Below are 27945 nucleotides of genomic sequence, written 5' to 3' on the forward strand. Positions count from 1 at the left end.
CCCTTTGCTTTCCTGGTCGGCCGCCCCATAGCCTCAACTCTGCGACAGAATTCGCCTTGCTCAGAAAATTTTTCCGGACTAGGCCTAAATACTTTTTCCTAGCGCTGTTCTATGTTATTTAAGCGATTTAAGTCATATATGTTTTCACTTCCCTGTCTCTGATCTTAAGCTAAATTATAATCTAAATTTGCCGCCACTATACGATTACATATAAAAACTGGTAAAAGAAAAGTACTCAGCTTCGGCTTCGGTCGTCCTTCGGCATGGCTGCTGGCGATGACGATGTCGAGTTGATGCCGCTGGCAGTAGGCAGCTGCACGCGTTTTCTTCCAAGTTGCGCGACCAGTTGTACATTGACCTTGTGCACTCTTCGTAGCACCTCATCGAGAGTCGCGGCTAGCTGATATCATAGAGGATGAGATCCATTCACGCGTAGCAAGCGGAATGGGGCCGCGTTCGACGTGCATATAGCCATGAGCCTGTATATCGACGTCCGCCGTATCTTTACGAGAATCGAATGGATCCGTCGGACGTACCTTTAGACACTTCGATCATTGTTTCAGGTATCAACTCAACTCCTTGTCCTCTACATAACCCTGAAGCCTGTTCAGGGCCACATGCTCCATCAATTTGGCTAAACACGACGTTAGCGAGATGGACGCAGATTCTCAATGCAGAGCTTCTTCCCTGCTTTAGGAATAAATGTAATCTTAGCATGCTTCCACTCTGGCGGAATCTCCCCGGCCACCCAAAATTTATTCATCAAATTCGTGAGTGCCCCTACTGACTTGAAATCCAAGTTCCTCAGCATCTTATTAGTAACCCCGTCCGGACCCGCTGCTGACGTGGTACGAAGCTGACCCATTGCAAACTCCACCTCCGCCACCGTAAAGTCTGCATCTAATTCAAGGTTTTCCTCTCCCGAGTAATCCGGCAAGCAACCGCCCGCCTCTGCGTTTATGTAACGTCTTCGGAGTTCATGTATAAACTCCCCAGTCGTGCCTTGATACCGATGCACTAACCTAGCCATTTGCCCCTTCTGCGCAGATTTGGTTGCCGTCGGGTCTAAAAGGTGCCTCAACAACTGCCATGTTTTTTTGCATCCGAATTGCCCATTCATCCGGTCACAAATCTGCCCCCACTGTTTGCACTGCAACTCCAATGTGTACGTTTCGATTTCTCGTTCTAACTTGGCCATCTTTCTACGGAGCACACCATTATGCCTTTGTTTCCTCCACCTCCGAAGGAGACTCGCATGTGCTTCCCACATGTGTAACAATCTGGAGTCAGCCGTAGAGCCCTCCTCCTCCGCTGGAACCTCTTTTGTGGTACTCTTCACGGCCTGCTTGAGTGCCTCAACCCAGGCTCCTAAGTCCTCGATTTCCCCGGTCACTGTATCATTCCTGACTTCCCGAAATCGGTCCCAGTCCGTCACTCGAGTTCCTTTCACCTTGTCTTTGTGCTTAGCAGCACTAAATATCGTGGAAAGGATATAGTGAGTGCTTCCCAGTGGCTGTCCCGTGTTTACCCACTTTGCATCCCTGATACCATTCACAAATGTGAGGTCTGGAGAGGTGTCTATGCTCACGCTGTTGCCTATCCTCGTATGATCTAGCGGGTTGTTCAAGATCGTCCATCGCAGGTCCTGGGCAACCTGAAGTTTATTTCCCTTCGGGGTGGCTCGGACGTAGCCCCACTCCGGATGAGGCGCATTGAAATCCCCCAGCACGATGAGTTGAGACCTAGCTGCTAGCCGTTGCGTCTTTATCAGGAGGTCTGGCAAGCCCACCCCCTTATCTTTTGGAGAAGAGTATACATTAAGAGCAAAGAGACTACGCAATCAGCCGTAAGCTAAGTAATCATTTTGTATAATTTCACAGCTTAATTCCAAACATCAACGTTTACGCGCAAGATGCTGTAAAGTTGTTTGCTTTTTGCCACTAAAAAACTGCATGTGTGTGGGCGCGCGTGTGTGCAAATAACTCATGCTCAGGTACTCAATATATTTGAGGCCCCACATAAGGTCAGTACTCTTGGCATGCTTTCATTGTAGTGAGGAAGCAAACTCGCAATCCCTGCAGCGCGCTGCGAAGAAGCAAACTCGCGAAAAGCTCTAACCCCGCGAGACCACCGGAAGAAAGAGAACGAAAGCAAAATACTGCGAATGCACAAAATCTGCGCTCACTCATTCCCCCGAGGGAGGGCTTTACAGAAGAAAAATACAGAAGAAAGCGTGCGTGCTGTTAAGTGCGGACGCCAGCTCGAAGCCGCGCTCCGACGGCCAAGCGCTTTTCTCACTGCCCCAGTAGAATAATAATAATAATAATAATAATAATAATAAAACAACGTCGACAGGACACGTAAAAGTGACGTAGTAGCCACACGTCACTTTTGTGTCACGTGATTGCGCGTTCAGGGTGTGCAAAAATACCCTCCCCCTTACGAACACCATGTGGTCTCTTCGATTTGCCTGCAGCAGCTGCACTAGTTCAAGTAGTGCAGCACCGCCGCCCGCACTGTGGGGAAGTGTCCTCGGACCTCTTCCACATAGTGTGGGCGCGCCCCTCCAACCCTGCCTTTGCACTTAACCCAAACCCAACCCGGGAGGACTGGGAGACGACACTCACCTGCTTCGACCTGAAATTAGTCAAACGAGCAATGGCGGCAGCGGAAGCCACTGGGGGTCCCGTACTAGGGACTCCACTTGTTTGTGAGGGGAAGGGCACTAAGCCTGACCCCAGAGCAACCTCCATGTAACTATTTCTCATAAACGTCTTCACAACCACCACCGTCTTGGTTTCGAGTCTCTCTGCGAGACGCGCAACGCGAGACTGCTGCGCTGTGCTTGATATGCTGAAACTCTGCATCAACAAGCTTAAATTCGAGTCTTCACGTTTCTAATCGGGAATGAAAAAGGTCATAATGATCTGCACACATCTTATTACCCTATTTAACGTTTTGCATTTGAAGAAACGGGTGAAAAATCGTTGCAAGTGCAACCGTTACGTGTGTCGTTTAGCATGCATCATTCATTCGGCCGGTGTTCGTTTTTCATATTGATGTTATCATGCAGTCGCTACATATATCTCTAAAATATACTAAACATCTTGTACAAGTATTTCGCTAGCAGAAGCCGGATATTTAGATTGCCGGCAGCCGCAGTTTAGCGATACGGCGGACTGTCGCGCAATTGTAGCTGCGACGGCTAAGAGCTGAAGGCATGCAAATACTAGGAGGAAATTGTGCACTTTTTTGCAGCCTTTACAAAGCTTTATCGGTTTATGCTGCACTGCCCGAGAGAGTCAGAGCCGCTAGGGTTTCTTGTCTTGAGGTGTACTGCAGGTGCCTGCAAGCACGGCCAGTACACCGCATTTTAGTTGCTCAGCTGATGTGATGTGCGATTCTAGCAGTGTGTTATGCTATTCCTACAGAAGATCTAGATTTACTTACCAGTGCTTCGATACCTTAGAAGTGTGCACAATCTTCGCTATTTTAAGCTACATGCTCTTGAGTTGTTTTTTTTTCTTTCTGAAAACTGTAGGAGGTAGAATGCCAAAGAACTGTATCATGGTTATCATACTGTCAATCAATGAAAACATTAGGAGGATCACGAAATAAATAAAAATTTCTCTCAAGTATATTTGATTTTTACTTGAGTTGTATTACGAAAATGCAACTACATAATGTACGAGTTGCATTTTTAGCACTGCTGTATTCATTCTGCATGCATATTATACACCAACATATATGTAGCCAAGACTACACGGCCAAAGACCTCTACTAATGCTTGTTGAGGGCCTGGGTCGGCTAGTAATGTAGCTATACTGGCAGTCAGAAAGACACATATAGTATCCACTTGCCGAGGCTGCAGTGCATGCGATGATGAAAACCCCACACATAAACAAGGTTAACCATGGCATAGTGCGTGGGACATTTTATGCCATTCACATACAACAGTGGAAGCTCTCCATGTTTGAAATTGCCATGCTTGATTCCCCAATACTGATTGCTGCACTATGTCGGTCGCCCCGCCGGGGTGGTGCAGTGGTAAGATGCCCGACTACTGTGCCGGAGCACCTGGGTTCGATCCCGACCACGGCGGCTGCATTTCGATGCAGGTGAAACGAAATGGCGTCCGTGTGCTGTGCAATGTCAGTGCACGTTAAAGATCCCCAGGTGGTTGAAATTATTCTGTATCCCTCCACTACAGCTCCTCTTTCTCTCTACCCTTTTTAACTCCCACCCTCCTCCCTTCCCTTACAGCGAGGTTCAGGTGTCCACAGAGCAAGTAGGACAGATACTGCGTCTTTCCCTTCCTGTGAACCAACTATTATTATTATTATTATATCGGTCAAGAAAGGGAAGTACTAAAACAAAAGCTTTGTTTTAACGGAATCTCTTGAAACCTCCAGAAACTTCAGGATACGAAACCATTATTTCTTCCAATCAAAGCTGGGAAGAGCCTGTAACTATATATTTTGCTGTTGTGTACCTTGTGCTTGGGGTCCAGTTTGACAGAAAAACTAGATTTTCTACATTCAGATGTTTCCAGTAGGCACATAGGCTGTTAATAATGTGGCAATGTATAACTTCTGCACTATATGCAGTGTGTTCAAGGTAAAGAAGTCAAGAAGGAAAAGCAAGGCATAAAGTCAACTTGTCTTGTGGTTCTTCCTAATGAAAACATCAACTGAAAGCAAGGTATCAATGCTTAGCACAGCTTTGCTTCAGGCACCAACAGAAACAGTCAGGCACAAGAAAATAGCTAAAGGTAAAAGCGACTAGTCCTTTATACAGCCATGAAAGAGCAAAGATGGGAAACCGTTCTCGTACTGTAAATACACCTCATATTACTTTCTCCAGCAGAACTTTTACAGCACATTTTTTACAGAATGTGATTAATGACCTCCAAGCAAGGCTGGGAGTGAGGAATAGTATATTGTGATAAAATGCCTAGTACAGGCTCTAAAAATGAGCTTCAATAGACCTCTGGGCAAGATTCATACTTCTCACCCTTACAGACATAAAAGCTGTTAGCTAGGTCAGCCTCTGCCTACTTTGCAGAATTTTGCACTTCTTGAGATAGCCAATGGCTACCAGTGCCTTGTTTTCTATCTGAAGGCCAAGCAGCGAATGAAACTAAAACTTCATGTATGCGGCACCCTGCATTGCATCACAAGTAGCTTATGTAGACATTCATTGAATTTTTGCATGCACGTTTAGCAGCACCTAGGCCATTTTAAAACTGCTTAGTTAAACAGCAAAATATGGCTTTATACCATGCATCTCAGCTGTCAGCTTTTCTACATGCCATACAATGAAAGATGAAAAATAGCTGGAAAGTGTTAGTACCATCCTGAAGTGAAGATTTCACGACTCTGACCCAGAGTATAGAAAAATGTTAATTTTTATCCTGCAACAGTCTTTAACTGTCTCTACGCAGGACAAGAATAAACACCACAGCACCATGTAGTAAGTCTGCACAAGCAGAAAACTTTATCCATCTTGCTTGTATTTCTCCGCAATTTCTGCGTGCTCACACTGATTGCATCGCTGGTGAAAGCATGTTTCATTATCTGGAGTTAAATCAGCAGATAATTGCTTACACAACAATGTATAAATCTTACAACTGCTAACGGTGACACGCTGGCCAGGCAACGAGACCAACCATCGACAGCTGTTTGGTAAGCACTGGCCGTGGTTCTAGAAACTTGTATTTAGCAGAAATGGCCAGGGAGAAAATTGTTCAGTACTTATATATCACGCTGTACTTACAGAGGCCAAACAACACAATTTGCAAACCATTTGAAGACATGGAACAACCGCTCCCTGCTACAGTCGTCATGCGAAAACAGCTGTAGCGCATAGCCAAAGTCGCCCGAGCGAGAACTTTGTGCTCTTGAACAAGAGCAAACAACCTACTTCACAAAACTTCCTAGCTTTCACAGCGCTATCCAACACTTGCCATTGACAAAATACTCAAAATAAAGCCTCGTGTTGCACGTGCAGCTCGCTGTCGATGGTCAGCCAGCAGATCGCAATGGCCAACTGTTTTCACCGTTCTCAACTCGACGGCACTCGGAACATCTTGTATCGCGTTCTAGTCTAGTTGCCATAGTTGGAAGCCGAGCACAACACCACTTTAAAGAACCCCAGGTGGTCAAAATTTCCGGAGTCCTCCACTACGGCGTCTCTCATAGCCTGAGTTGCTTTGGGACGTGAAACCCCACAAACCAACCAACCAACACCACTTTCCCAGCAAATATCAAGAGAATAAAGGTCGAAACCGCACACCTGCAAGCAATGCCAGCAGAAACCAAACCACAAAAACGACCCGGAAGTCAAAATTCACATGACAAAGCCTCGCCATGAAGCAATGTCCACCAAAACGTGAACTGTGAATTACGCCGTACCCACCCTTTGCTGTACCGTACAATGTTACGTTACCTTATTACTGTAGTTTTAGTAACCGAATGAATTGGCATGAATAATAATAAAGTTTATTAAGAAACCCTATAGGGGTCATGAAGGCGATAAAGGTTGCAGCTGTTTCAGGATGGCTCATCTAACGTACAAACTTTTTGTACGCATTGCATGTTTCAAGTACTATCTGCTGACTCAGCGCATCATACTTTAACTAACTAGCAACATTATTGTTTCTTTTACTTTCACGCGCACCCACATCGCCCACAACCTGCACACATACAGGCCTGACCTGCCCGGCTGTCCGGCCAATCCGGCTAGTCCAGCCATGCGTCTCCCGTAGAGCAGACAAAGCTTTGGAGAAGACAGGCAAGTGCCAATAAATATGTATAGTTAATAATATTCGTTAGGTCCTCTGCAGCTATAACATAAATTTACGAGCTCGGTTAAGCAGATAAGAAAATAGTCCCTCAAATATTTTAAAAGGTACATGTTTCAAACAAAAGACAGCAATTGAAAATAGCTTGGATGGATATTTTTAAAGTACAGAGAACGTTTCAATCACTGGTGAAATCAATGGCAAAGCAGGCACGGGTAAAGCTATGCAGAAGGCTGCCGCGACTCATAACTTGCAATGTAGTGTGCACCGCCATTTGTCCGCATATCATCGGCCAAGTCTGTTGTGCCGCCTGTGGGCTGTCCATTGAAAGTTTGCTGCTCCCCCAAACAAGTAAAGCAGTTAGCTCTAAATTTCCTTGAAGTGCTTTGCTTCGAGAGGGGGGGTCAGCTGAAGCATGAATTCTTTCATCAAGTTAAACATTACACCTTTTATGGTATAAATGAAGCCACCTATCAAATCGATGGCTGCGACATGCATGTAGGAGCAAAATTATGTAGTTTGCACTATCGTGATTGGTCCAGGTCGCCCATATCCTCCATAATGCTACAATGGAAGATAACAATGCTGCAAACAGCTTGTGATGCGGAGTACAGTGGGCTTCCTTACAGATGTTTTATGGCTTGACCTACATCGCCGCATATGCAGCTGCAATGCAATATTAAAACTTAACAAGGAATGCCGTTAGAAATTTACCAGATAAAAACTTAATTCACATATGCGACAAATGCACACCATGTATGTTATGTCATTGAATAAACATGCATGGTGTAGTGACCTCATCAAGTTGCAACTTGATGTGAAGTAAAAAAAAGTTTAATCAATACTACATTGCATTGTTTCCCTGCACAACAAAACTGCATTTATAATTGCTCCCAATTGAAAAATCGACTGTGGCCCTTCGTTGGCCCGTAGATATGACAAGGCCGACCTTGGCGCAAGCTCGGTCAGCAAGGTCGGGCCAAGGTTATTTATGGTTGTTGGTCGTAGACCAGTGCTGCCCAATTACAGAGCAACAAGTTTGTAGTAGCTCGGTGCAACTTTCGAACTTTTATCATAATAGCACAGCTTTTCCGGTTTGGCGCAAGGGTGGCGTTATATTCTATTGCTGCAAATATCGCCTGCAGACTAGTGTTGCCAAAGTGGGAGCTAGGACAACCTTGGTTAGGAGGGAAGTGGCCAGGGAAAGTGAAAGGTGGCAGCTTGCAAGAATGAGAACAATTGGTGCGGAAGAGAGGAATGCATAGAAGACTGTGCATTGTGACGTGTTGGTTGACATTTTCAAGGCAATTTCACCCATACCTACTCTGATTTGCATTCTACATTGACCTTATTTTCACACAAAAACTCAATATAATAATGAGTCACACTTTCTCCATTTCATTATATACATGTTTCATCTGTCGGGCATTGCCCGATAGCTGAAAGTTACCCGTCCAGTCAGATGTCGAGCATAGCCTGACACGTTTTGCCTAGGTAAATTGGCGCACCATCTGGTTGAATTTGTTGTATGTCCAAATTGGCTTTCTTTTCATTATTTTATCCTGTAAACTGGCTTTCCTCTCGAGGAATGCATCACCATACCGTAGGCAAATTTTTTTTGAAAACATGGTTTTGATGGCCTGAATTGGTGCCAAAAACTCGCAGAGTTCAATTCCGGTAAGCGGGTTTTATGGAAAGTTGCCCAATGACTTAGTAGAAAGCGAAGATGACCATAGTGACAAAGACAACTATGTGCCTCCTTCGACAGAATAGTCAGCCACAAGTTCTGACAGCGAAAGTGGGTGAGAGGAAGCCTGGCCTCCACCCAGGAGAGTGCTTTGAGAGGTACCACACCTTAAACATCTTACGCTGAAGTCTTAGTGCAATTAAAAAGAAATGCATTCAATAAATGTTTTTACAGCCCAGTCATTATGTAGCATTCCCTTTTTTTTGCGAGGAGTTAGAAGGCCCAAAAGAATGCTGACCGGTAAAGTACTCAGTGGGGAAACCACATCTGACCGGAAAGGGATAACTGTACCAACCTCGGCATTCTCATCTGAGCTCAAAAGAGCTAAAAATATACGTAGTACTGGAACTCATGCAGCCTCAATACAACAGCACCCAGTTGGCTTGAAGTAGAACTCAACTACAAACCAACTGGTATCAACTGGGAATTATGGTATCAACTGGGAAGTTAGGATTTTCATCTGGGTCTAACAATGCTGAGACAAAAGTTCAACCTGCTTGTTTTGACCTACCTATAAGCTACGGTCTAGCAATAGGCTTAGTTTTCTGGACATTAGCTTGGTCTTTCAACCAAGTCATACCTACTAGACATATGAACCGCATAGCAACAAGCCTTTGCTACTCTTCAGTTCAGCACATTCCAAACTGGTCAAAAGAACGATTGCCAACCTTTGCTTTCAAAATGCCATTCAAAAGTCTTGTCTTTTTTTGGTGTCCAGTAGTTTCCAGCAACAGTGCAATAGGGTGTCGCTCGCTGGTTACCCTGATTATCTGCAGATATGTGTTGCACAATCATTGTTGAGAAGGTTGAATGCGAATAAGCAAGCTGCTGCTCGTGCTGTCGATGAAGACCAGAAAAAACTTGCAGTTCCGTATATGCACACTGTATCCCATAATTTAGAGCATATTGCGAAGTGGACAGAAGTATGCATTTTTTCAGCCCCTGGAAAGTTAGACAGGCTGTAGTACAGGGTCAACAAACTAGAAAGTCATTTTGGTGTTCAAGCAGAAGCAAGTTCCCTTTGTTGAATGTAAAGAATGTGTGGCATACCAGGTTCTGCTTTCGTGTGGTTAACAGTATGTAAGGCAAACTGGTCGGTGTGTAAACGATTACCTTCGAGAGCACAGGTACAATGTAAAGAAAATGAGAAAGTAGTTTGCTCGTAGAGCATTGCAAAAGTGAAAAGGGTGTACACCTTTTTGTGACAAAGACTGCTTTAATCGGTAAGCACAAAAATAAGCGCACGCGGGAAATAATTGAAGCAGCAAAGACAGATCGATTAGGAAGTGCCTGCGAGAGCACACCTTCAGTTAATCTGTCCAAAAAAAAAATTTCTTACCTTCGGGCCCAATGATATCACGTGTGTACGGTGATATCACAGCAATGCTGCATGTGTGTGATCTCTTTCTCGGTCCCTGCCCTGTGTTGCATTACAGCAATGTTTAAATGCCAGAACACAAGCTCAAGTTTCCACCTTATTGTACAAATCCTGCCTACTGTGTGATGAAATGTAGCCCATGCATGTCTGAAGTGTGCATAACGGCAGGTGTGACAACAATAGCAAGGACCTTGTCACTAGGTGAAATATAGACCAACATTGTGTTTTAGAAACGCCAAGGGCATTTACCAATGTCACAGTTGACTGGGGGTAAAAAGTGTGGTCAATGCCCATAGATAAACAAAATATTTCAAAACAGTTTTGTAGTTCTGGGCTATGGTGCTGTCCATCCATGAAAGAAAGAAAGCTGCATACATCCTAGAACAGACTGTGAATGTATGAAATCTCATTTCAGAGGCAAAGAGTTTTTAAAGCACCGAGATGCATGTGCATGGCCATCATCCACTGCTTGGGGTAGCGGGCTGGGGACGACCCACAGAAACACTTATAAACTATACTTTTCTGGAAAAAAAAAAAAAAAAAAAAAAAAAAAAAAAAAAAAAAAAAAAAAAGAGAGAGAGAGAGAGAGAGAAAAAAAAAAAAAACGAGGTGAGCTTTTATTTATTCTTTAAATAAAGTTAGGCAGTACTTAGCCCCTTCCATATAGTGCACAATTAGTAGATAAACTCCATGGCTTTGGTCTGTGCACCATCACCCACAAAAAATTGAAGGCCACTTGCACTAGCCAAGTGAATGATGGCCTTCCTTTTTTATGACACATGGTAGAACTCTAGGGTCAGTGTTACATACAACTATAGCTTCAGTCTCCTTATGTCCTCTTGACGAAAGTCATTCCTGTAATTGCAAATAAAAAAAGGTGTTGAACTATTGCGCAGTGACAGTAAAAGAAGTAAATGAAATACAAGTGACATACTGTGGCCAAAACTACGATTATTGTCAATAAAGTATAAATGAATAAGGCAGAAAACAGGCGTTGTGCTCTGCATCAGCTAATATATGAGCATAGTTGCCTAAAAAGCGGGAGCTAATATAATGTGCTGACATGACTTCCATTTAATGGCTCAAGGATAGCTTGCGCACCATGGTAAACATGTTTCTGAACCAACTGCCGAGCAAATTTCCCCAGAAAAGCCAGGCACTACGCCAGCGTCAGCGTGGCAGTACTTAGAGCAATGAACTGAGTTTTTTCTATATCTGGTTCCAATGGCACTGCTGTCACTAAGGCACCATATACCAGAATTATATTTATACAATATATGCAGACTGCAAAGGAGGAGTAGCTCCTTGTAATAAGCTGCCTGTTTCACGAAAGTCTATATAGCCTGTGCGCTATCTTCCACTTTGTATGCGGTGACCACCTAGAGTGAGTTGCATGCTTCCCGGCATGCTGCGTAGGCACCGATCAGTGCGCGTGCACTGGCGGCCGCGGCCACTTATCGAATTACACTAGCACGTGCGCATGGGCGGCGCGCAGAAGCAGGTCACAGCAGCAGATAGCGCCATGCTATAACTCCCTATTTTCGGCATATAAACAAAACATGGGAAGTGACGAAGTTCATGCTTTGTAAAGCCAATTTTTTGGCGAAAAGTGATTTTTTTTTAAGTTCACGAATTTTTCTAACCGTCTGATTGTTCGAACCATTTCCTGGGTCCCGCTGAGTAAAAAAAGATCGGTCGGCAATTGTAGATGGAACTAGTAATGTCATCCTTCAAATGTGCATAAATAAAGTAAAGCTGACTGTAATTAAAGATGAGGCGTTGAAGTACAAATGAGTCAGCTGTAACTTGGGTCAAAATATGCGTTAGACCAAAGCCACAGAATTGTGGCATTTTTACTTATAATATGGCTGTGGCGGTTTCTAATCCAGGTTTTTTAATTCTAAGACTTACTGCTCCACTAGTGCCTCGCGTGGTCACCTACAAGGGGGCCCCACAGCATGCATGCAAGCCATCTCTCATTTTCGTCTGCCTGATCGGCGGTATACCATCACATCAAATGAGGTTATGTGCACAATGAGTGCCACATTCAGAGTGATTGATAGCTCGTACTTGGCCAACACAAGTGAATCTCTTCTGCTTCCGACTTCTGCTACCCTGTATATACCAGACATAACCTTTGGATAGCAAAGGGTTGGATAATGTTTCATTTGAAAGGCATAAAAAGACAAAGTGGTCTTTGCAATAAGCTTCAAGAAGTGCGAGGATGTTTGGTTAATCATATTATCTCACAGAATGAGCACTCTGAAAGGGTAGGGATGCCATTAGCTGAGTTTGCCAACTTTTTGAAGTAAAGGTCAGACATTTTTTGGGAAGACCTCCTACTGAACGAGAGATAATTATGCAGTTAAAGGGATGGCTGAGCAAATTTGAAGTAAAATATGTGTAGCAGCACCCTGACCACATGTGATATTTTTGCAGTAGTGGCGACACTCCAAATTTGGAATGTCATGACATCTCTTGCAAATTTAAAATGCAATCTGTATGCCACCAGTTTCATCTGAATGAGAAACTAAAAAATAACATTTACCTAAGGCTCAAGACCTGTCTGACTTCTGTGGGGGTAAGCCTCCATGTCATTGGTCCAGCATTGGTTCCCCAAATGTCCAATATTTCAGAAACCTGAAATTCACAGCAGAATATTAAGAGGTAGTATTAAGTAGTATTGCTTTCATAATGTAGTGCGCATATGCATAATAAGAAAGCAAGCCTTTGTGGTTTAATATTTATGTTAACAAGTTTTGAATAAACACTTACTCTTCAACAACTATCTTCAAACATTTGTGCAGTTATATTCAAGCGTGTGAATAAGCCATGAGGTTCAAGGTTATTTTGTTTCTCCACTAATGCATGCACACATAGTCTGCGACTGTTGTGCGTGAAATAACAGGTGCACTTTTTTTCAGGTTGAGAATAACCAAGCAGACTAGGAATGGTGCAACATCAGAGCTCTAAAATTCAATTCGTAACATACCCATCTTTTTAAAAAACATGAGGCTCTCAAATTACGGCCATTATTATGCTTTATTTCTATTAAAATGCAGCCACAGCAGTAAGGTACTAAATATATGTATTTCTACATTCAGTACAAAATATTCAGTCACCGATTTGCAACGTGCGATAATATTGCACAGCAAACGGGCACTTCGCTTTTCTCCTCCACCGAAATGTGGCTGCTGTGGCATGAATCAAACCCAGGTGTACTGGCTCAAAGTTGAGTGTCATGCAAATGCAGCAAGGCTCTTACATGTTTGCTGCATGCTTGCAATAGCCTACTTAAGAAAGAATCTATGCCTTTTATATCAATCTGTAAAACTGACAAAAAGTTGAAATAAAAAAGATTACAGATTGAGAGGCATTAACTTACACACAAAAATTCCAGGACAATAGTTCTAAGGCAATGCTAAAGTGATACAGTAAAACCTTGTTATAAGAGACACTCAAGGGGCCTGAAAAAGATCTCTTGTAAGCAAGGTCTCTTGTAACCAAAAATTCTAAATGCACTGTGTTGATCAGTGTACTGCACCTCAGCATATAAATGCATTCACATGCATTAACAGGAAATTGTTCCGAAAAGCTTAAAGAAGTTATTTATACTAGTATGTATTTTTGTGAGTGCAGAGTGGATTCCTTCACAAATTCTGGAGGTAAAGCACTTTACTTTGCAATGCTTCCTGTTACTCTAATACCTTTGAAGCACTCTTACATGCTCGTCACTCTCAGATGCTGACACTTTTCCTCTGAAATGTCCTCGTAGTCATCCTCTATGGCACATGTGCCATTTACTTGTGCAAGAATCGCACACTCTGTAGGCTCTTCGGAAGCACACAAGATCCACATCTGCAGATACGAATTCCTCAAAACATTATGGTACCTTAGCAGTCTCTTGGATACTCGCCCATGCTTCATCTTCAAGGAAGATTTTAACAGTATCCATATATGGGCTCTCTTACATCATGTCACCACATTTAAAGCCTGCTTGTGTGAAACTTTTCATTTCTCATTTCTCAGGCCATTCTAGACACCTGAAATCACCTGAACAGCAAACTTCGCATCATTTACTATTGTACAGTCTTGCTTCCTGACGAGCAACAGGCATTCTACCAACCTTGTTTTGTACAGCAACTTGACAGAGTGCATAATGCCTTTGTCTGTTGGTTGAAAGTAGGGTGTAAAGTTCGAAGTGAAAAATAACTTTGGTGGCTTTGAACACGATAACTTTGGTGCTTTTGGTGCTGCAAGAAGCATCATTCACAAAGTGAAAGACATCAAGATTGTAAGCTTTCATCTAGTAATCAAATTTTAACAGTGAGGAGTTAAAAATGCTGGATGTCATTCATGTATTTTGATTTGCTTCGTAGGTGACAGTAATGCGATTCCAGTGGCTGAAACAGCGGGGTCGTTTTGACTTTCCAATCAAGGGGAAGCACTCCCCAATTCCTGACATGTACAACAAAAAGGATACTGATATAGAACAGAATTTAGCTAAGGGAATCTGAAGTGCATCATGTAAGAGTTGGTACGCTTCAGCTGCATTGCATGAGCACACCTGGGTTGTCTCTCTTCTAAATAGTGAAGAATTTGCTCCAGGAACCTGAAAAAGTTGTCCTTAGTAACCGAGTGTCTCTTGTAACCATGTCTCTTGTATGCAATGTTGCTAACATGGCAGACATAGGAAAACCAACCAAACCATTTTCAAATGTCTCTTATAACCGAGTGCCTCTTGTAACAATGTCTCTTGTAACGAGATTTAACTGTATTTACATAAAAAATGGTGTATTCTTTTTTCAGACAAATACATTAAAAAGCTACCTAATTTCTGTACAACTCTGTGATGGCACAGAATGGACACCAGATAGAATGAAATTTCTGAAGGAATAGAACAATACAAGCAGCAAGAGCTGCTTTTCTTGCTTACTTGAGTTATGCTGATGAATGCTAAGTGCAGTTGTAGCATCAAAGTCACAAAATGAAATAGCATAGTATGGCAAATATTTCTAGCCTTGCTAGACACAAGTAACACTGCAACTCATCCACACATATATTATGTTGAGGCATGAAAAGGAAAGAAAAATAAAGAGCCTCTGCCCGTGCCACAGGCTCTTTATTTTTCTTTACTTGTGTCTAGCAAGGCTAGAAATATTTGCCATATTATCACAGGCAGCTTACAATGCAGATTGCTGTGCAGGCTGATTAAAGTGAACTTATAGCTTACATGAAAGATTGCCACCCTTTCGATTACATGCAATCTGCTGTTATGAAGTATGTCAGCGTGTTTCAATCCACACCACAACTAAATGAACTTAGTAAATGTAACCAAACTCCATCCCTCCGCAACACGGCATCTACAATTGCACAGACAGCTCTTCAAACAGTTTTTTTGAAGCACCTAGAGGACAGTGATTCTGGCTACATTTGAAATCTCCACCGCACAGAATCGCAGGGCCATTCTGTGCCTATAAAAATGGACTGTGTTCAAAAACAAGAAATAAGATGGACGTCCCAATGTTCTACAGTGCGCCTAGGAAGAGAAGTCTGGTGCTGTGACTTTATCTTATGCTTCACTAATCAACACTGCAGCTGAGATCTAGTTGAAGAAATGCCTACATTGCATATAAATGCGCATTTTTTTTAAAATATGAGACTGCAATCTGTTAGCGCAGTAATGATGTGGTAGATTTTTTTCGATTGCAGTACACATTGCATGTCTGATACAGCTATGCAATGCCAGCAGTGGCACTGAGCTCCGCCAAACTTTCAGGCAGTCACTAATGCCCAGCTTTTGCATAGACCTTGAGCGGGCAATTTTGCTAGCTTAAAAAATCTGGCGGAGTAGTTTTGCTCAAAACATGGTCCAGACCAATGGCCCTTCATCAGCAGCAGAGGTCGAAGGGTTATGTTGCACACCGATGAGCAGAACTCAATTCTACCTTGTTTCAAATCACTTTTGCTACCGGGAAATGCGCTAACGTCGCACCACACGTAAAAATGATAGAATTTTCTTCATGTCATGAAGAGCGGAAATTGAGACGCATAAGATAACAAAACCTTCTGCAAGATCTCTTCTTGAGCTTTGATGTGCCATGACTTCAAGAATAGGAAAATTGTACATGCAGAGCAAAACACACGGGCAGCCTGGCTAGTCCTAAACAGATGCATAAGCAGCTGGAAGAGCAAAGCATGAAATGGAACCAGTTACAGCTGCTTGATCGGTTGCTTAAACGATGAGTGCGATGGTGCTAGTGCAGCCACTGACAGTGATGCTGGTGAATATGATGCAGTTGCAGATTCCTTAATGCTGGTTTCGCAAAAAAACAGTATTGTGCAAGGCAGAGGCAACAGTGGTCGTACAATCAGGAGGGTCGGCAGGTATGATATGGTATATGTGGCATGCAAAGATCTACTGTCACAAGGCTAACGGAACAAAATCTAATTGATGAAGCTTTGTTTCAGTATACTCACCATTTCCATGTTCAAGAGAGTAGAAATTTGTGATACCCTAGAAAATTTGTCCCTAATTGACCATGTTGTGACCGATGTCATGTAACTGATCAGGTACCGCAGTTCCTTGTCAAACTGGAGTCCCCCAAGCTGCAAAAAAATTAGGGGGACACTGAAGCTGCACCTTGTGGAGTGCCTTTAACATTGCGTTTTCATGCTGGGAATATTTCTCTCTCTCTATATATATTTGTTTAAGTTGGTTGTTAGGGAAAGGAAGGCACACAATCTCAATTCTCAGTAAAAACCTACAGTTGCCACAAATGTAAAATGGCATTCTTCCAGGCTGGTTGGCATGACTCCTGTTGTGGGTGCCAGCTTGAGCTTTAGACGAGAGAGACACGAGGGAACTGTATACACATCGTGTAATAATTTTGAACAATAACACTGTGCCCGCACGACAACGCCTTTCTAAAAGACATAACACAAGGTCCGTCCATCATAGAAGTCTGGAATAATCTGCCACTCGACATTGTCTCCTCCACATCTGCAAATGAATTCATCACCAAGGTGGAAATATTTATTGCCCAGCAAACTGCAACAATGTGAGCAGAGGCATTTATGCGGATTGCCCTAGCAAATCACGGAGTGCTTTGAGTGTATTTCATGTGCATATATTGTCGGTATGAAAATGTTCCTTGTTGTCCAATGTTCCTTGTTATTCCTTTGTTTTTTTTTTTTGTCTTATAGGATATATTGTACACTGTCTGTGAAATTGTGACTTTTTTTTGCCCACTCCTGTATGAGCCTGTCAAAAGGCTTACAGTATAAATAAATAAATAAATAAAAAGTGCAGAATGAACAAAAGATCGCTGCATATAAATAAAGCTATGTCAAACAGTGGCAGCTTGCAATGCAGTTAAGGTTGTCATGGCGTAGAAAATGAAGTCACAAGCAAAGGTAACATTTACGATCTGTAACTAGTACTTAAGGCTGTGTTTCCTCTTCACAGAATATGTTCATGCGGAACATTGGGCTGCAAGACCCATTGTTTGAGCTGTAAATCGTGCTTTACACTTACAATAACTGTCTTCTTTTATTTTGCTTGAGGTGCAATTTCCATTGGTAACTGGGATAATGAACATGCATAACAACAGCCTTAGCAACATTAGCAAATCAGTAGATGCTGCACTCCCAAGTGCTATTACTGCATAGCTAGGAGCAAAATGATTTCAGCCGTCACAAGTATTTTTACACCTCCCTGACTACACTTGACACCAAAGCTGAGTAATGCCACAACATGTGGTCCCAATGTGCCACCAGGATTAAACAACATTAAGCGCAACAAATACATTCTAGCATTCCTGGCTTTTCTGACTGCTGATACTTCTACCAGATAAATGTTTAAAAATATACTATGTAATAAACATATAAAAAACAGAAATAACTACTTATTCTCCCCAAAAGAGCCCAGCTGGCAGTCACAGAAATAAGGAAATTTTTTGAGCACTGCTGACAGTAGATATTTCAAACACTCAAAATGTTTCACTCTAACATGAAATTTTAATAAGTAATTACACACAGGTGCTCATGCATATACAGCAGTCAACATATGGGACTACTTAATGCAGCAAAATGACAGCAGGGAGGGTCTCCTGAAACAGGTATACACCACACAACGGTGCAGAACCTGCCCAAGGAGACCAGCTTGTATTACTGCATTCATTCAGTAAAGACGGTTTACCTTAGAGGGTCACCTCAATGCACTTTATCAAAGTTGCAAAACATGTGCAGAATGCAGCATATGTGCATTCCTTGTGGTGTTAATTAGTGCGTTTTTTTTTTTAAATGTATTTGTATCACCGTAACACTTCGTAACAGTGATCACCAAACGCTGCTAAATGTTTCAAGGACTTCCGTTTCCTTTCATCATTCTGACTATGCTGAAAAGTTCAGTCGTGAGCAAAAGTGGTATACAACACGCAGCCAATGGTGGAGATCGGGAAAACTGCATTTAAATGCAAACTAGCAACAGCTAACCGGGGTCAAAACATTCATGGCGGTGGCCTGGTACTATCGATATGCATGATCCGCTGTTGCTGTCCCTGTTGCGGTCTCTAGATGGAGTTTAGATGCAGTTTTCTGGAGCTCCACCACTGACTGCACGTTGTAAACCACTTTTGCTCACGACTGTACATGCTTTCTCTGAGATTGCAAGGACCAAACACAAGCCTCCCAGTTTATTACAAAATACTTGTGCTTTTAAAGACGGGCTTTAATGATAAGACTGCAACTCCTAAAGCAGTGGATCTCAGTGATAGATGTGTTGAGGACTTCTTGCGGACCAATGGAAGTAGTGAGGGACTTCTTGAGACTGGGAGGGGGAAGGGTGGGGGTGGGGGATGGGGGATCTTGTGCGGACTGCTGCTGCAGTTCTGGGAGCAGGTTGCGGAATTGGGATTGAGTCAGGACTAAACTAGCCTTTAAAAATGCACACTTGATAAGCCAGCTCACCATGGCTTGCGGAGGATGTGGCGAAGAGGGGATGCGTCGGCATCAGTATGCATGTCGCTAGAAGGGATTTGACTCCTCCCAACACCGCGCCGCTCCCTCATCAGACACCCGAGATGCTTTTCATTGTAGGCCCCCTTCAGCAGTGCAGCCAGAGCCCGAGTTTCACTGCTGCTGGCATCAACAAACAACATAGACGCTCTCTCCCTCTCTTTCTCTTGCACAAGGCTCTCCGTTTCCACAATCCTTTCACATTTCTTTCGCTTTGAGAAACTGAAGTTGGTTTTGAACCTCCGTACCTTTAAAGAAATTCTACAAAATCATGCCTAGCAAGGCCAAAGCTATCGCGCGACCTCTCTCTCTCTCTCTTTTTTTTTCTTTGTTGAGGGGGGGGGGGGGGGGGGGGGGGGGGCATGGCTTTCATGGAGCCCCAAAATTGCTTCGCGGACCACCATTTGAGAAACATTGCCGTAAGGAATAGCTAAAATACTACCTTCAAAGGCAAGTTGAGGTTATGTGCAGTTACTCTTACCCGATTGAATGTACACTTGAAGAGTGCTTTTTCAAGCTGAAACGTGGTCTCGGCAGCTGCAAGATTCACCAGGCTGTCATAGTTGGCAGGAATGAGGTCAGCCTTAAACAAAGACAACAAAATATAACAATGAGAACTGTATTTGCTTCAAGCAGCTAACGGATGTACTGAGTTGTGCACGTCACAGTGGATTCCTTGAAAGGCAGCTGCAGTGGTAAAAATCTAACCTACAGCCTCATTCTAACAAAAAATAAAAAACAACTTGCTATTAAATGAAGCAGTTAGTCAAACCAAGCGTTAAGAGTCACAGAAAAGAAAGGCGAAAAATAAAATAAAAGAAGGCGGCAGACAGTAAGAAGGAAGGGAAAAAAATGTGCACAAATACAAAGCAAGCATAAGATCAGCTCCATTAAATTGTGTGAGGTAGCATTTCTGCACAAGCATTGGGATGTTTAATGAGTCCACTTCTCCTGACAATGTAAATTATCCTGCCAGTGAGGCTGCTAAGGGCTACTTTGGAAAAATACAGGAGCAAACACAATCAGTTTACTAACAGCTAGTGGGATGTGACTTGAATAATGGTAGAACTACATCAACTGCTTCTCTTGCACTCTTCCCTCTACCATTGCCAATCATGGCTTTTTGCCCATGTCTGCAAATGAACTAGCACTGAAATTAGTAAAAACTGTTTCTGCTCAGTATCATGCCATGGGAGAGGTTGAGGTTGCACTCTTCACTTTGAAAATGTGTTTTTGTCACCTTTGGGTGGCAGATGCATGCACATTTAGCACATTGCAATTATCTTGCGTCACTGCTTGCAGGCTTACTGCTTCCCAGTAATGACTCTTGCATGCAAGCAACTGATGCTACCATAACCTGCTTTCTACTATTTAACGAAGATCTCTAGCTAAAGCAAAGCCACTGAAGTAACCAATCATGGGAAAACTGAACTATAGCAGAAACCCCTTACAGTAAAGTTGCACGAACCAGCAAAAATTTTACTATGTCGGTGCCTTTACCTTATTAGTTGTTAGTGATGGCATGACTCTGAAGATGTTGTGAATTTAGTTGCACAGTGTTGGCTTAGAAAAGAAAGAACACTTACAATTACCTTTCAACCTGTTCTAATCACCCAATTATTGGCTAATGATTTATTTTTACCACAGCATTTTATGTTTTCACATTTTCTATTCCGGCCAAGTTTCGTGAAGTACCGTACCTGCACAAATGTAATCCTGCCACGAATATAATGCAAGTGGAAGTTTGAGTCCATATGAGAACACAAACTTTGTGTGAACACCTCATGTTTTATGGTCTCAATGCCATTCAAGAGGTAAAAGTTCAAAATAACGTGCAATACAGTCAAGAGTGGCAAAACCGTCATGCAGTGACCTTCACTTCTTACCGCTGATGAACCACACTGCCCAGTGCTGTGATCGTTTGGCCTTTGTTTCCTTGCCCTTATTCAATGGCCTGAGTTGCATTCTTTACATAATCAGAGTCAAATTCTATTTTTTGTTCAATGTGTGCCATGATTTTACCTCGTGGTCCCAAGGCATTTAGGCTCACACGTCAGGTGGTTACACCTCAAAAAGAGGCATTTTATCATCTTCAATATCCATTTTCCTCTCACTGTTTGCCTTTTCAATAACAGCGTTAATGTATAATTGTAAATTGATTGAAACTGAAATCTATCATCCAAAATGAACAACATCCGCAAGCAGAAGCACAAATAATGCATTGGTATGTAGTATCTATTTACAGCTGACAGGATATATTTTCAGTTGCGGAACCATTGCTCATGGTGTGTACTGAGCTGGTGATTGGTGTAGTGATCAACAGGCTGAACACACCCACTCACACGTGCCGTCATTGTCATGACTGGCGGCCATGTGTCGGCAATGTGACTGCAGAGCTTCGCTGTAGAGGGTGCGACCACAGCTCATGCATTCATATCTGTGTGAGAGCGTTCAGAATGCCCAAAATTCTGCGCACTGTCTACAATGCCAGGGAATAATGCGACTTGTATCATCCTGAAATTCGTAGCCACCCTGATTTCATCTTTGAGATTATACAGTATGTTTCTGCTATAAACAAAAGAAAATGAACAGACATCTATGGAAAGTCAAATAAAACCACAGTTTCACTTTACTACAGTCGAACCCGGACATATCAAACTCCAAGGGGATCTCGAAATATTGTTCGATATATCAATAATTTGATATACAAAAATCGGCTTGACACCTCTCGTGACAATGACAAATGATCCTGTATATACTTGCATAACGAATCCACTGGCATTATATAGTGGGCCCACCCCTTCTTTTTGCCACTGAGAATTGAAAGAAAAAAAAAAGGGGGCGTTAGCACGTTCCATTGTTTCGTGCCGTTGCTGACCACAGCGCATTCCAAGGCAGTGCACCAAAATGCTGCACGGCGATAACATCATGGTGTGTTTTAGCTCCTCTGTTAAAGAAAGAGAGGTAGGTGGGGGGGCTTGGCAGAGTGCCAGTGCCCTTGTCAGGAGAGTGGCTTCCTCAGCTTGTTGAGTAAATTTTTTCTTTTACTTTTTTCTTTTTCCTTTTTTGCTGGAAAAGCCAAGCGTATCATCACGGGCACTCCTGTCAAGGGAGCTAGCACTCTACCAAGTTCGTCCCCTCCACCGCAGTGGCTAAGTCACACAAGCTTGGTTTTCAATGCATTCGCTTGATCATGCCATGACTGTGGTGGGCACAACGTCTGAAGCGGGCACAATGAACAATTGAAAAAACTGGCCAATGTTCCATCTGCCATGGCTCTCCAGCGCATGCTCAGTGCGTGCTGCTGTGAAAACGGAAAAAGTCGGAGGAAGGGGAGAGAAATGGTTCACCAGAATTTTCCTTCCTTCATGCTCCCTCACACCAATAAAAGAAGGAAAGAATGCACGCACCCTTGTGCCTCGCTCTTTCGCATTGTTTTCCCTAAACCAAACACCACGGCTGCGTTGGGAGAAACACACTTTCGAGGGCGCGGCACTACTCTATACTCGGGGGCACTCTTTCTTAGTAATGGGCGCAAAGGTAGGGAGGTGGGGCGTCTTTAAACGTGTCACTCCGCCATGTAGTTCAACTGCACGGCTTTCAGTTTGCATAGACGTTGCAGATCATTTCCTTCGTTTGCTTCAACAGCCAGTATCTCTTGAGCTTGATTCGAATCTTGTCTGGTGAAAACGCTTCCAGTCCTTGCGGAGTGGATGACCAGAACAACTGGAACAGCCAGACCTCACCATCTTGTCTGCAAAGTTGGGGCGTCTCGAAAACCCGCGACAGACATCACACGAGAAAACCCGGTGGCATAACAGCTTCATTTTAGAAAATCAGTTCAGTGATAAAAAATATACCATAAATAACTAGCATTATGATTTCAATTTGTGTTTTTTTTTGTAGAAATTGATCATGTAACTAGGGGCTATATTGAGTTGCGCAGGAAGATGATGCGTTTCGGCTCGGTAGCTTTGGCTCCATTGCCAAGAAAAACTGTCCCCGAGTATGGACTGGCCGTTGCCGAAACGGGTTTTTTAGTGCCTTCCGCAGCATGTGGCTTGCAAACGTCATGCGGCAAACGGCTGAGAGTGATGCGATAGTCATTGGGGAAGGCATACCTTCCTGTGCGCGGTGTGGAGTTCGATAATATTAAACGACTGGTGAAATTGCAGTTCGATATACAGCACAACTTTCCTATCTTTTTACGTGGGGTTTTCATTTGCAAGTTCGATACAACAAAAATTCGAAATATCTGGGTTCGACTGTATACCCGTGTTGCCACTATATGTACATTAACTATAGCAGGGTTCCACTGTATAACAATGTTGGTACTGCAAAAAAAAAAAAAAAACTGGCATGAAATTTCTTACAGTACAGAATGTAAAGAAGGCATTTACCGCACTCACCTTGAAAGATTTCAGGGCTCCATCAAGCGTGACAATGAAGGTTTGTAAAAATGGTCTGATTCCATCATTGGCTTCATAAGAAGTGAAGTCATCCTGCAAAAATGAAAACACAGTTATATCTCAGCCTTAAAAAATTGCCTTGCTTCATATACTCACTTCTGTCAAAGAGTGGTCAGTTGACTGGAATGTATCGGCCCATGACTTGATGTGTGGCTTGATTGCAGCATTGCAGAGCTCTGCCACACCATGGCTCACAAGGGATTGAAACTTCAGTGCAGAGTTATTCAGGTCAGTCAGGCAGCTCTGAATAGCAGCAAAACTGCACAATTACCATCATTTTGAATAAATTATATTACTAATAAATTAAACCAACACATTAAAGGCCTGAAATACCAGCTGTCAATAATCATCATCGTCATCCTAGCTGGACTATACCCACTGCAGAGAAAAGGCCTCTCCCATATTCCTCCAATTAACACAGTCCTGTGCTAGCTTCACCCACTTGACCCCTGCAAACTTCTTAACCTCATCTGCCCACCTAATTTTCTGCTGCCCCTGCTACGCTTGCCTTCCCTTGGAATCTAATTTGTTACTCTTAGTGACCATCAGTTATCCTCCCCTTGTATCCCTGACCTGCCCATGTCCATTCTTCTTGATTTTGACAGGAATGTCATTATTTCGAGTTATTTCCCTAAACCACTCTAAGTGCTTCCTATCTAACGTTACACCTACCATTTTCCATTCCATAACTCTCTGCATTGTCCTCAACTTAAAACTTGTAGAACCCTTTTCATTACCCTCCATGTTTCTGCCCCACAGGCGAGTACTGGTCATGAAGTTTCTTACTCTTACCTAGAGGGAAATCTGTGGCCTGCCATCTATGGGAGTTTACATGGAGTTTTCAGACGACCAGTTCAGCCACCATGGGCGCTTAAAACATCATAGGCCGGAGAGCTACCGAGTGCAGAACTAGAACATTTGGCCAAAACTAGTGCAACTATAAACGTTGTTCTACCCTAAATAATGTTCTAACATTCAATAATGTGACTATAAATTGCAAAAAGAGAGAGAAACAGCATGTCAGTGTGAGATTTATCTAATATAAGCGATAGCTCTTTCTCCTATTGGCTTAGTTTTGAGCAGCACAAATACCAATATTTCGCACTTAATAGACACACTTTGAAATGGAAAAAAAAAAAAAAGTTTTGAAAATATTTATGGTTGTGCATTCACTTAAGGAAGTTTTTAGTGGCATTTCGGGAAACAGAAACCTTTTATTGGCGACGTCTACCTTTGCGCCTTCGTTACTATGGCTTTTGCGGTCTATGTACACACCTCGAGATGGTGATGATGATGAAAAAGGAACATCATAGTAACGACCCTCCATTCACCCAAGAAAAACCGACTGTCCCGCATCAAGTAGCACACCGGTCCATGATCCTTAGCGCGCCCATGGTGGCTGAAGCGCAGCGCCCTCAGCTTTCCCTCTAGTTAGTGTAAGAAACTCTATGGCACTGGTATGATGCAAGTGTTCTATGCTTTTCACTTGAGGGGTACTGGTAAGCTGCTAATCATTATTTGCAAGTACTTGCCAAATGCACTCCATTGCAATCTGATTCTTCTAGTTATTTCTCTTTCGTGGTCCGGACCTGCGGCTGCTACCTGTCCTAAGAAGACATGCTGTAAAAACCCGTGTATAACAAAAACCTGTATATAATACGAGGTGCTATTTCTAGATAGCAAAAAAAAAGAAAAGTTTCCACCCGCGTATAGTGCAAGTGAGGGAAGATCACCAAAGTACTGATTTGCACTACATTTCGTGGTTGCTTCCCTTCTCACACCTATGAACTTGGTCAGAGAATTTCATGCACCATGAGGAGAACAGCAGCTCACATTCACCCCGGCAATCCCGGAAGCCACATGGTCCTGCGGTTGTTCTAAAACAAGTAGGCCGCTTCCAGCTCAGATGCACAAGCTGCTGGCCATCATGCGCCGCGCTCGTGCTTGTCCAGGTCAGCACCGCACACAGGTGCATGGCGTGTGCGCCCAGGAAGTGTTCTCAGATTTAGGGTTTTCGCGATCGTCATCATCCGGTACGTGTAACATCTGCCGAGAGTCCCTTGCTGGAGACATCTTTCAGCAGAAACTCTTTTTCTGTACCTCTGAACGCGTTCGGTATACTGTATTTCTTGAAGGTGCGACCGATACACTCCTTGGGAATACTGGTGGAGCATCCGCGACTCGCCTGCAGGGCATGGCCAGCAGGGCTAGAGAGGCCCATGAGAGACATCTTTGACAGCTCTGAAAGTTCTATTCTGTCTATTTCATTGGAGGTTTTCATGCTTTGTCATGAAACTACACTACTGCCTACTTCTACTGTGCACTCAGCAATGAAATCTCTGAAATTATCATTCATTCCTTCTAAACTTCTAAACATCTTTCTCAGTTAAAGCTGAATATCTATTCTGCAACGAAGTCCTGAATTCCTCTACTTTTTCTTTGACCGCAAATTCGTTGATGGCCCTTTTCCTTACTGGTTTACTCCGTTCAGTCTTTAAATCTAGACTAATTCGAGACCTTACCCTCCTGTGATCACTGCATCACACCTTTCCATTGACCTCCACATCCTGCACAATGACTGGGATAGAGCACATCAAGAAATCTATGATTTTATTTTATTTTTAGTCTTCCTATTCAGGTTTTTCCATGTCCACTTTTGATTCTTCCGTTTGCTGAAAAAGATACTCATAATTCGTAAATTAGTGCGTTCTGCAAATTCTACTAATAACTCTCCCCTGCTATCTGTAGAGCCTAGAGCGTCGTCCCCCACTGCCTGGTCTCCAGCCTGCTTCTTGCCTACCTTAGGATTGAATTCCCCCATCAGCACAGTACACATGTACTGTGTTTCTACTTTACCCACAGCTTATTCTATGCCCTCACAGAAGCTCCTGACGATGCAGTCTTCGTGACTAGATGTAGGAGTGCAGGCTTGTACAACCTTCAATTTAAAACCACTTACTAAGCTTAACTATGATGTTATAGAATTCCTCTGTTTGCAGCTATATGCTGTCAATAAGTACCAAATAAAAAAAAAGCTGCTATGGTGGCCAAAAACATTCCTAGTGGTGGTATCTGTAGAATTCTATTAACAGTTTTGGTCATGGCTTATCGGGTTTAACGTCCTAAAGTGACCCACTCGAAGAGAGATGCTGTACTGGAGGACTCTGGATAATTTCAACTACCCGTGGCTTTTAATGCACACTGACACTAATCTACCAACAGTTCATTACGTTACTGAACTTTCTAGTAGAACTGTCCAGGAAATACACCAATACTTGACAAGCCAAGCAAAAATAAGTAGAAAGAAGCTACACATTGCTTCATGGACAAAGAGTGTGAAAGTGTGAGTATGGAAAGAAAGGAAGCAAGCAGCATCAACTTGAATCAAGTTGTTCCTTTTCTCTCATCACGCATACACTCATGCATGCATACATGATGCCCAAGGATATATAAAGAAGAGGTTATAAAAGACATGCAAATAGCACATTTTTCATATGCATCTATGTGCATGTCTTCTATTATCTGGATAAGCTTGAATAAAGTGCAAGATTCTAATTTCTTACTAGAAAGTTTTCTGGTACAGTTTTTCCACACACACTGCTAGACATTTAGAGAGGCATCAAATTGTGAGCATTAGTGTTTTTCTCTTTGTTTAATTTTGCACATGCTTGTTATCCGTTGTGAATTTGTCTGTATTTCATGCATCGAGGAAAAAAATGAAAGCATCAAGTTACCCAATTCATTAGTGCCATGCTTTCCGTTGGAAATTCTGAGGCTCTGCATGATTCACGGCATTGTCACTAAAATAAAACTCATAGGAGACTTATAACTTATAGCAGATTTCTCGGTAGCACCTTTTCTTCTTGCAGTGATGCATAACAAGTTATCACATATGAACTCCCACAAGAAATCTGCATGTGACTGGTAAATGATGTATAATTGAATTTATATCGTATTACTGTAGCCTCACCAGCTAAACTTTGACTGTGACATCAACGTTCAGTTCAAAGTTATTTGACGCAGAGAAATAATTGACATGAACCCTATACTGTCATTCTAATTCACTAAAACTCCTATACAAGCATGTCCTTACAGCTGGAATGACAACTAATGAAGAAGCAGCTATGATAATTTTGTTCTCATATGCCTTATGCGACTCGAACTTTAGTGACGCTGCAGCCATCATTCAGCTGTTTACACCAAAACAATGTGCGAGAATAAATGAAATTATAAGTTATTTACGAGGCCTTATTAATGTTCTGTACATCACTGTAAAGAACATACAAGCAAAATATGATGTCTGCACTTATCAAATAATTTGAATTCTTAATTGAAAACTTGAGAGACTGAGTTTTGTGAATACGGACTTAAAAATAAAGCTTGCTTCTTTTAATTTGTCAAGGCAATAAAAAAGCCAGCAAGCTTTTGTAAAAACAAACACTAGAAACCAATCTCAAAACTCACTTCCAGTTTAGCTGTCTCTTGTTCAGTGGCTGAAGAAAAGAACTTGGAAAGGTCTTCCTGTAAAATG

General features: G+C 42.7%; 2 protein-coding genes across 4 annotated transcripts in view; one reads left to right on the forward strand and one right to left on the reverse strand.

Moving 5' to 3' along the window:
• The first annotated feature begins 368 nt into the window (after positions 1 to 368).
• The window catches only part of LOC146205795 (uncharacterized), a 51915-nt gene continuing 24338 nt past the window's right edge, over positions 369 to 27945 (forward strand). Inside the window, exons 1-2 of one of the 2 annotated variants that reach the window (XM_084590474.1) lie at positions 369 to 563; positions 6709 to 6792. In XM_084590474.1, the coding sequence (XP_084446600.1) occupies positions 518 to 563; positions 6709 to 6792 (130 nt within the window). In that variant the 5' untranslated portion in view covers positions 369 to 517. Of the gene's footprint in view, positions 564 to 2476; positions 3639 to 6708; positions 6793 to 27945 lie in introns of those variants that run through there. The other variant, XM_084590473.1, reaches the window with a different exon arrangement.
• Cog4 (conserved oligomeric Golgi complex subunit 4) overlaps positions 10512 to 27945 on the reverse strand; it is an 80632-nt gene continuing 63198 nt past the window's right edge. The window contains exons 16-22 of one of the 2 annotated variants that reach the window (XM_084590471.1): positions 27879 to 27935; positions 23511 to 23657; positions 23355 to 23447; positions 19427 to 19528; positions 16408 to 16536; positions 12476 to 12567; positions 10512 to 10782 (exon numbers count right to left, since the gene is read on the reverse strand). In XM_084590471.1, coding sequence (XP_084446597.1) covers positions 10740 to 10782; positions 12476 to 12567; positions 16408 to 16536; positions 19427 to 19528; positions 23355 to 23447; positions 23511 to 23657; positions 27879 to 27935 — 663 coding nt within the window. In that variant the 3' untranslated portion in view covers positions 10512 to 10739. The remainder of the gene's footprint in view (positions 10783 to 12475; positions 12568 to 16407; positions 16537 to 19426; positions 19529 to 23354; positions 23448 to 23510; positions 23658 to 27878; positions 27936 to 27945) is intronic. The other variant, XM_084590472.1, reaches the window with a different exon arrangement.

The sequence above is a fragment of the Amblyomma maculatum genome, chromosome 1 (assembly GCF_055883805.1).
Source record: "Amblyomma maculatum isolate TAMU_Amacu chromosome 1, ASM5588380v1, whole genome shotgun sequence".
In the NCBI taxonomy this organism is placed as follows: Eukaryota; Metazoa; Arthropoda; class Arachnida; order Ixodida; family Ixodidae; genus Amblyomma; species Amblyomma maculatum.